General features: G+C 32.7%; 1 protein-coding gene across 1 annotated transcript; it reads left to right on the top strand.

Annotated features, from left to right (window-relative positions):
• The first annotated feature begins 9,563 nt into the window (after positions 1–9,563).
• On the top strand, positions 9,564–10,010 carry LOC133856822 (S-protein homolog 1-like). The gene has a single exon (XM_062291864.1). The coding sequence runs from the start codon at positions 9,564–9,566 to the stop codon at positions 10,008–10,010; it is 447 nt and encodes a 148-aa protein (XP_062147848.1).
• Positions 10,011–11,033: the final 1,023 nt, after the last annotated feature.

Genomic DNA, 11,033 nt, shown 5'->3' with positions numbered 1-11,033 from the left:
AAAAAAAAAAATTCAAAAAATAAAAAAGAACTTGTCCCTGCCTCTCTGAACGCGAACATGGCTAATTTCCGATCCTTTGATGTCTATGATATTGATCTTTCGAAGGTTATAATTAAATGATTCCAATCTATTTTTTTTTGTTAGAAATGACGAGCAAATCTATTATCGTTGTGGAAGATCTCGATCGGTTTCTGACAAAGAAATCAACAGCCGTGTGCTTGTTCGTTGATATTCATATCCATTTTCCTCTCTGTGATTTTTTGGAATTCAAAACGTTGGCCAATAGCTACCTGGAGCTCAAGGATCACAAACTTTTTTCTTAGGTGGATGATATTTTTTAGAGCGGGGCGAGCTTGAGCTCGGCCGAGATCAGGGAGCTAATGATTGTGAATCGGAACTCGTAGAACCGGACTATAAAATCGGTCATCAAGGCATTGCAAACGGACAGTGACCGGAGGGGTGTCGAGAAGATTGGGTCGCGGTTGTGAAATAACGCCACCGCAAACACCCATCTTTTTTAAAAATAAAAATGATAAAAAAGAAATAAGAAATAAGAAATAAAATTTTAGTTTATTTATTTTTTAAAAAAAAAATTAAATTTTTTGTCTTTTTTTTTATAATTTTTTATAATTGTTTTAATTTTTTGGAATTTTTGGATTTTTATTTTTTATTTTTTAATTGAAAAATGACATATGGCAGGAGTACTATGGGGATATTTCGCTAAAAGTGACATTTTTTTAAAGGTTTTGGTAATTTGGGATGGCTAAAGTGCAAGCCTTGATAGTTTTGGGGGCTAGAGTGCAAGCCTTGATAGTTTAAGGAGCCATTCGGAGAAAGGGTGGTAATTTAGGAGGCTAAATTGTATTTTTTTCCTTATATATACATGTTGATCTTACTAATCTTGTTGATTGGATAACCTTTGGATACAATTATTATATATTTTGGTCTAACTCTCCTTAACGTGAGAGTGAGAGAGCTATCATTATTTATAATAAATGTCAAACTATACATCAAGTCTTGGATTACAAGGACTGTTAAAAAAAAAAATAACAATATGAAGTTAAGACTTCAAAATATTTCAAAGAATGTTATCTACATGCAGCTGCATGTTATGAAGATTACACTTTAATCTAAATTTAAACTCATGATCATGAAAGACAATTGGTATTCGATCTCCTTATCTTTATCTATATATATATCTAGCAGCTTCATATATATATAGAAGACTCGGTATATATTCTCCTTAATTTTACTTTGAAAAAATAGCAGATTCAACGTAGTGATCTGTTTAAGATCCAACAACAGATAAACCATCTGTTTACTCTGAAAAAAATTAAAAATTAATAGTTTTCAGTTTTCATTTTCATTAAAAATAGGAATTAAAACTGTTTAGAGTACTAGAATTAAAACAAGAAAAGGCAGATTTTAAAAGAAATAAGGGATAAATATATTTTAGCCCCCCAAACTACCACCCTTTCTCCGGATGACCCCCCAAACTACCAATGCTTAGATTCTGGCCTCTCAAACTACCACTTTCTGATTTTTTGGCCCCATCTATCCATTTATGCCGTCAATTTTAAATAGAAACCCAAAAATACCCCTCCTACACTTTGAGATTCCTACGGTTAAGGGAGGGGTATTTTCGAGTTTTTGGCCAATTTCTGTTAGAATTGACGATATAAATAGACGGATGGGGCCAAAAAAACAGAAAGTGGTAGTTTGAGGGGCCAGAATCTAAACATTAGTAGTTTTGAGGGCCATCCGGAGAAAGAGTGGTAGTTTGGGAGACTAAAATATATTTAACCCAAGAAACAACTAAAAGTAGCTAGTTACACAACAATGGGAGTTAATTATAGAAAAAAACCGCAAATATATGCAGTTTAATATAAATAGGCATGCATGGTGGAAACATTTGGTTCCATCATCCATCGACAAAGAACAAGAAAGAGATCAGAAAAGCACAAATGGCTTCCCCAAAGTCTTCTCCCGACATCAAACTCTCCTTTGCAGTGATTTACTGCATTGCTTTAATTGTTCTCAACTCTGGTACGTAAAATCCAAGCATATATATATATATATTACTTTTTCTTTTCTTTTCTTCTTTTTTCTTCTCATGTTAATTATTAATTAATGGTATATTAAGATATTCTAAATATTATTGGTCTATTGGCAGAGGCAGTAGAGGCATTTAATGAAGTACCACTGTGCTCAGGCGTTTGTACAAAGGACTGCAGTCAGAATTGCATCAAGAAGGGATATCCAAAGGGGGGAGCTTGTATTGGCAATAGCCTCTCAGACCTGGCTTGCTGCTGTAATAACGCTTAATTAACCTTAATTAAGTGCTTCCCATGGCTTTGGGTTGCAATCGTAACCTTTTCTGTCAAAATAAATTATTGGAATCTTTATGAACTAGTGTTGCACCACTTGATTACTAGCTTGTAATTTCCAGTAATATGCAAATTAATAAGGATATTACAAAAATCCTTATTTAAAGAAGTCAATCTAGTAACCGTCATTTTTCTTTTTTTTTTGCAAAATTTTTCTCCAAATTGAGTTTGAGAAAGTCTTTCTATATAAATTGATGTTTGTCTTTAGAGCATATTACGTTTAAGAACAAATATTAATTTAGTAGTCTGGATTAGAAATTTTTTCTAAAAAAGAACTTGCTTGTGATATGTTGGTTATTTAGTTCAAGCTAAAAAGAAAGGTGAATTTAATCTCAAAACATATCAGAAAAGGTTTCGCCATTGGAGAATCTCCCAGCTAGAAGGGGAGCCAGTTTTGAAACCGCAACCCTAAGGAAATTAATTCGATTTTGCTAAGGAGATGAGGAAATTTTTTGATAATGAATAAGAAATTATCATTGAATCATAAAGAAGAGGCTTGATCAGCCATTATAGTAGACTGAATGAAAGGAGGACAAACTCCTATCCAAGCACAATCGAACAACTGGGAAATAACCATTTTTGTTAAAATATGAGCTGCCCTGTTGGCAGTTCGTTTAACATGCCTTATAATCACTGTATGCAACCGTTCCAACAGAAGTTTAGTGTCGTCGATCAGATGACCATAGGAACTCCAGCATGCAGACGACTATTGCAGAGCATTTACCACATGCAAAGCACCGCCTTCCACCAATACTCTCGTCAGCCCATTATTAAGACAAAACCTCACTGCCTCTCAAGCCGCAAGAGCCTTTGCAGTGGTAGGGTCTGTAAAAAAGGCACCACCTTCGCCCGTGCAGCCACTACTGCCCCCCGGTCATCATGAACAACTACTCCAAGTCCCATCCTCCGCATATCCTTGTTTAGATCGAGTTGCATCCCAGTTCAATTTCGAAGATGAGGAAATTGAACTCTAAACTATGCTACAATTGTGATTAGATTACAAATAATGAAAACCGGAACAGACAGATTTTAAAAAACACTTAAAAGTGAAAGAAATCTGAAACCTAAAAGAAATAAAATGCGAAATAATAAAATAATAAGAGAAACAAAAGATTTTAATTGGTTCGGTCGATGACCTACGTCCACAGGATAAAGCCCTAAGGCTACATTATGCTCTTATTTCTTTATGAATTTACAATACAAATGATCCCTATTTATTAGGATATAGAGAGAATACAAAATGGTATGTAAATTAAATAGAATATAATCAAATAAGAATTGATTGTATTCAACTACAATTAAAGAGGATTAAATCAAATCCTACAATATATGAAGAGTACCGTACTATACGGTATCAATATATTCTCTAACAAAAAGTAGTACCACAGAAATGGGGGTTAATTTTAGAAAAAAATAACAAATGCGTTCAGTTTAATATAAATAGGCCTGCTTGAAGCATTTGGTTCCATAATCCATCAACAAATTAAAGAACAAGAAAGAGAGAAAATTAAGCTCAAATCCTTTGTACAATGGCTTCCCCAAAGTTTTCTCCCATCATCAAATGCTTTTTTGCAGTTCTTTTCTGCGTTGCTTTGGTTGTTCTAAACTCAGGTAAAATCCCTTGATGAACTAGTGACATGTTTGGTCATTGAGAAAAGCAACAAGCATATTTCTTTATATATATATATATATATATAAATGTAATAATATATATGTAATATTTGGGTGCATGCAGCAGCAGAAATCGCTCCATGTGAAACCTTGGTAAAACCAGGGGCCATGTTCAAAGTTCCCCGACTGCAATCAGCATTGCCGCTCCATTGGATCGCCATGTGGTGGAGTATGCCAACCACCCGCTCCAAAGGCCCCTCTTGCTTGTCTGTGTAAATTCTGAGTGAGATTGAGTTGAGACTAGAGACCATCGTTTATAGTCTCAAGTATTGATCTGATATATCTTGAATAAAATAATATGAAGCATTCCTTATTGGATTTGCTGCATATTTTTTGAAGTTAAGTACCATGACATTTTAAGTTTGGGCTCCATAATTTTTTCAGCATTTAGCTCGTACGAAAAATTGTGACGACAAAAACCAATCGGTGACTTCCCGCCAAAGTTTGCCGGATTTCAGCTACTTTCGGCCAGAATCTGACAACCTTCGAGGACAGCAGAGGATAAATTGTGAAAAATAATGCATGTGAGAAAGATAATGTCAAACTCAAAAAATTGTTTACGATATTAAAAGAAACGGAAACTATTTTCCGACGATTCAATAAACTTCTCCTGTCGGTTTGCCATCATTTTCGATGGCATAAAATAATAGAAAATATGAAAACATATTTTAGGCAGAAGCAAACAGAGCCTTTACGTTGGCAAAATGATTGATAATGATACGTGGACTATATTTTTCTACTCACCCCCAACGGCCAACAGTTATTAATTAAACAATCAGTTCCTATCTCATTCACCGCGACTATTACGTAATCTAACACTACTGAGATTACCAAATGAGATTGTTCACCGCGATACCATTAATTTAATACTTTTGTTATGATAAATAATTATTAATTACGTTAATATATATGTGATTTGTATGTGATTGTGGTGCAAATTTATATTTCAATTAAATGAGTTGATAGCGAATCAGACTCATTTTAGCTTGAAAATAACAGTAATTAAATGATGGGATAATTGCATTATTGGTCCTTAATTAGGGTTGGCCTAAATTACAAATTACTTCCTGTGGTACAAAAAGTTCGTGGAGGGTCCCTGTGGTAAACTATAATTACAAATTACTCCCTGAATCCGTTTTCCGCCCACCAAGTTAATAGATTCCGTTAATTTGTCATGTCATTTCTAATAGAAAATCGACACGTGGTCACCCTAGGCCTAGGGGAGGCCATGCGCCACCCCCGGCAACCATCCTTTGCTATTTTCTATTTTTTAAAAAAAAGTAAAATAATTTTTAAGTATTATTTATTTATATTTTTTTTATTGTAATGGACATGTGTCGATTTCTTATTGGGTATGACATGACAAACTAACGAAATCTGTTAACAGAACCTTACAATTAATTACGTTTTATGAAAATAATTGTATAAAACCGGAAATTATGTCATGAGTAGATTTGATTTTATTACTTACCTTAAAACAAACAAAAAAAGATTTGATTTTGTTGAATAACAAATTCTCACATGGCATTATATACACATTTAGATGAAACAAATTATTTACAGGTAATTCAATTCGAAAATTTGGGTAGGCATATCTGTTTAATAAATTTTTAAAGGAAACTTCACTTACATTCTGAACTGTACGTCACACATTTTTTAATGTTACTCCCAAACTATCAAAATTTGTAATTTGGGTGTTCGACGTATTGGTCCCTTTTAATCGATCACCCTCTATCATTATGATTTTTCGTTAAGCCAAAAAGTTCATGGGGGGTACCTGTAGTAAACTATAATTAATAATCACTCCCTGAACCCGTTTTCCGTCCACCAAGTTAACAGATTTCATTAATTTGTCACGTCATACCTAATAGGAAATTGACATGTGGGCACCCCAGGCCTAAGGGAGGTTGTACGCCACCCCTAGACGTGGCCGGGCCACCCCCGGCAACCACCCCTTTGCTATTTTCTATTTTTTTTAAAAAATAAAATAATTTATAAGTTTTATTTATTTATATATTTTTTTATTATTGTAATAGACACATGTCGATTTCTTATAAGGTATGACATGGCAAACTAATGAAATCTGTTAACAGAATCTTACAATTAATTACGTTTTTATGAAAATAATTGTATAAAACCGGAAATTATGTCATGATTAGATTTGATTTTGTTACTTACCATAAAACAAACAAAAAAAAAAAAAAAGATTTGATATTGTTGAATAACAAATTCTCACATGGCATTATATATACATTTAGATGAAACAAATTATTCACAGGTAATTCAATTCGAAAAGTGGGGTAGGTATCTCTGTTTAATAAATTATTAAAGGAAACTTCACTTTCATTCTGAATTGTACATCACACATTTTTTAATGTTACTTTCAAACTATCAAAATTTGCAATTTGAGTGTCCGCCGTATTAGCCCCTTTTAATCACCCTCTATCATTACGATTTTTGTTAAGCTAACAAGTGAAATTAATGTCTCTTATACCCCTATCAAATTTATAAAAATAAAAGTTTACCATTAGTTAAAACAATTAAAAACTAAAAAAGGGTATGATCTTTGAGGCTATGATTTGTTTGAAATTTGTTTTGTTTTGTTTTTTTTATTATTATTATTTTTATGGATTTGGAGGCAACATCGCAAAATTGATGACAATTCAAGAGGGTATAAAGTTTCCTAATTTTTTTAATTTAAAAAATAAAAAATTTTGTAGTCATTGATAATTATTTAATTTTGACAATCCAAGTGAAATGAGAATATTTGTTGGCTAATTGCTAGATCAGGTCTCTTTTCTTTAGAGAGTGAGCGTTAATGTAAGAGAGGCCAAATGTCATTCTTGTAAAATTTGTATTTCTGCTTAGGCAGCTGTTTTACTAAGTCAGATCATTTTGGCTTAGAGAATGGGGGTCTTATCCCTTATTTTCAACTTGCAAGCCTCTGGGCTTTTTGCAATATCAATGATAGAATACAATTTCTGTTCAAAAAAAAAAAAATAGTAAGAGAATACAAAATAACATTTTTTATGTGAATATATATATATTCGAGAACATATTTTTCTGGAAATATTTCCAAAAGTTTTTCCTACTTTTCTTTATACATTCCGTATTAATTTAAAATTTCAACAACTTGAATGACTCGGAAATTAAATAGCCATCAATTCCTTGATTCAAATCGGTCGATTTTTTAGGTATATAAGTATGGAGTGCAAAAACAAGTAAATTAAAAGACAGATAAGAGTATAAAAAACATTAAGAATTCAATCTTATCTCTTATGGCAAGTGGTTTAAATCATATTAATCACTCAATTAGATAGAGATTTGGAGATAATATATAACTAGACTTACTTTCGGCTTCATCCCCATCCCATTCCCATCCTACAAAAAAGAAAGTGTTCAATTGTAGGTATCATATCTTCACATAATGTCTTTCCGTTACGTTTTACCTGTCAATGGACGCTGCTTCCTGGGAATTCTTTGTATTGCTTTGCTTTTGGCTTCTGGTAAAATTCCTCATCGATATCATACTAGGAGAATAGTATCACAGTTTGTTAGTGTCAATTTGGTTTAACTGTTTCAAAACGTGCTGATTGAAAAAATAATTAGGGAGATCTTTACTTATAATGACCCCTAATCTTTTATCACTTTTGCAATTAGGGTATTAATCTTCAAAAAGTATAAATTTAAGGTATCCATCTTTCAAGTTTTTTCAATTTCAACTCTATGTTAGAATTTTCCGTTAAATCATATCAAAATTCTTAAAATACAGTACAATGTTTTTAAATTATAAATTTTTTTTTTAAAGGTACATGTATTGGTATTTTTGCGAATTCCATTAAATTTTAACCAACACCTAAATCATTGAAATTTGTTTTCTTTTTTTTTTTTTTCCTGAAAAAAAATGTGTAATTTGTGAATTTTGATAGGATTTAACGGAAAATTCTAACGAATTGTTGAAATTGAAAAATATTAAAAGATAATTACCCTAAATTGACAATTTTTAAAGATGAATACCTTAATTGCAAAAGTAAAAGTGATGAAATATCAAGAATTATAAATAAAATTATCCCAAATAGTTATTTTAAAACATGATTAAGCCTTAAAAGTTGTATGTGTTTTAAAACGTACACATCCCTTTCTTGTGGCAAGAATTCACGTTTTCAAATCGCCATTTATTTTTTAAAACATGCTTCTATTGAAAAGATTAGTAATGCTATTCTTCACACATATACATATGCTACGTACGTATGTTTTATTTATTTAATTATTTTGTTCACATATACGTAGCTAATAGTATTATAAATATATATTATTGGTTTAGTGGCAGAGCCAGTCGCCGCACTATATACAGTCCCAATCTGCGGAGGCGTTTGTACAAGTGACTGCAATCAAAATTGCATCAAGAAGGGATATCCAAAGGGGGGCGCTTGTATTGGATTTAGCCGCTCAGACCTGGCTTGCTGCTGTAATAACACATAACCTTAATTAATTTGAGGCCCATCATTAATTATATAGTATTTTCTGCAATTACTCCGCATGAACGTGTTATCGATCTGGTATTTTTCTAGATATTAATTACTTTCGAATTTATTGTAAAGAAATATCATCACACCATGCATTCTACTAAATATTAATGATTTTATCGTTTTCTGGATCGATTACCTTGCTGAGGTGCCACAAAAAGACGAAGCAAAAGCTTCATAAGATTCATGAAATCTTGTCATCTCAAGACACAACCCTTTTGACCATCTTTTCCGTATGGTTAGTTGGTCCCCTAGCTATCTCTAGAGGTTTTTTTTAAAAAAAAAAAAAATTAAAAAATAAAAAAAAATAAAAAAAATAAAAAAAGTAAAAGTAAAAGTTGTCACATGAGAAAAGGTAATTAAGAGTTGTGTCTTGGAGTGCCAATATATCATATATATCTCTAAGTTATGTTTTTTTTTTTTCTTTTTTTGATACGTAAATTCGATTAAAATTATCCCTTGTTTGCTGCCCCTTTATTTTGCATGCGTCAAAAGTACAATTTTAAACAAAATTGAAGAAAATGCCCTGCAGTTGGGAGTATGTTTGAAAAATGGCATGCAGTTTCTTTTCATGTTTTCAAATAGCAGGGTGACGGTGCATTTTAAAAATGTACAATTTTAAAAACCAAACTACAATTTTACTAGATGCTTAATTGTATTTTTAAAAGTCACGTTTTCATTATATGTGTTTTGAAATTTCTATTTTTCATTCCGCACAATTTAAAACTGCTAAACTAAACATGTTGTTTAAATGTCCCGTAACTTGAGGTTAGTATATATTAATGAAAGTGCTGATATGGTGGAACCCAAAAAGGAAAACATATTAGTAACCTCCAAAACAAGAAAGGGTTTCCCACCAACAACAAATCAGAAAATCTCTTGCATAAATACCCCTTATCTATATATATACACACAATATATATATAGATACACACCAAAAAATAAAATAAATAGAAGAAGACGGAGAGCATCTACAACAATGATAACTCACACGAGCTTAATGGTCTTCTTACTTGTTTTGGCGTCTCTGATATGTTTGGGAAAAACATTCCATTTGCAAGTTGTTAGTGAATTGACCGGCGGACATTTGTTGTTCGTTCAGTGCACTATCAATGACGATGATCTGGGCATTCAATATCTTCGGGCCGGGGAGAATGTCTCTTGGCCTATAAAAATAAGCTTGAAAGATACAGTGCTTTTCTCTTGCGACATTCGCAAGAACAAAGGTCATGCAAGAGTCACTGTGCTTTTCGCGGAGATTTATAGTGATATAAATTTTTGGCTTCTTGAAAAATGTAACTGGGAGACTTGCAGTTGGATTGCAAAAGACGATGGAATTTACTTGCGAAACATCCCAGAAAGATCTGATGATAGAACTCAACACTGGGAACCGAAACCATATTGTATTGATCATAATAATTGTTAATGAACAATTGTTATGATAATAATTGTACTGGCAGCTAGCAAATGACTTACACAATGGCGGAGCCACGTACATGAAGACACTCACTATGTTCGTTTGCAAAAGTATGGGAGTAGTAGTCTTTCGATTGTTGTTGGTCTCTTTGTTTGAGTACAGCACCGTAGTGCTAAGTTGTAGTCTTTCAATTGTTTTGGTCATTTAGTTTGAGTATGATCGAGAAAGGCTCTAAGGGCCGTTATTCAATCGAGTATGTAGGAGTTATCTCCAAAGTATTTTAGTTGTGGTAGGAGATTAATTTATCTCCAAGTCGTTTGGTTCTCTCTATGCAAAGAGATGAACATTATAATAAAAGATATGCAAATTAAATTTAATCTTCGAACTTTGTGCTTGATACAAGACTCAAGAATTTTAAATTTCTTACCGCGCGCTGGTTATTGCAATTAGCAATCGCTGGTTATTGCAATTTGCACAAGTTTTTTCTCTTTAACTGTGATCTTTGCTCCCCCTCTCTCCCCTAGCCTCTCTCTTGCTGAAAAGCTAGACTAGTCCGGAAAAGGAAGTTTTGACAACTGCTGATAATGATATGATGTTGAAACTGAAAGAAAGGGAACTTGCTTCACAATTTTCTGATCAGGAAAGATGGAAGAGAAAACCCAAGGAGATTAATTAGGATAATATATACTTAAAGGCCTTATATATATATATATATATGGTTGAGTTACTGTTGAGTTGAGCACAGATAGTTGAGATCGAAGGAGTTTAAAGAGTAAAAGTGTAAAAGTGGCTCGTTATGTTGGGTGAAAAGAAATGGGTCTGTTTAATCTTATCTCTTAGGGGTCTTTAGTCAAACGCCTCTGAGCTAGTTACAAGCCATAGGATAGTGTAATACATTTAGTTGGAGATTAGGTAACTTTGAATGCTAGCTAGTGAGAAAGGGAGCAACATATCATGGTGAAAGGGTAAAAGAGAATTTAAGAAGGCATAACCTTTATAGGTTTCTTACTTTCAATTAGATTTGATACATGT

Source organism: Alnus glutinosa, chromosome 14 (assembly GCF_958979055.1).
Source record: "Alnus glutinosa chromosome 14, dhAlnGlut1.1, whole genome shotgun sequence".
Taxonomy (NCBI): Eukaryota; Viridiplantae; Streptophyta; class Magnoliopsida; order Fagales; family Betulaceae; genus Alnus; species Alnus glutinosa.
The sequence above is the reverse complement of the archived record's forward strand: the minus strand, read 5'-3'. Positions and strand labels throughout refer to the sequence as shown.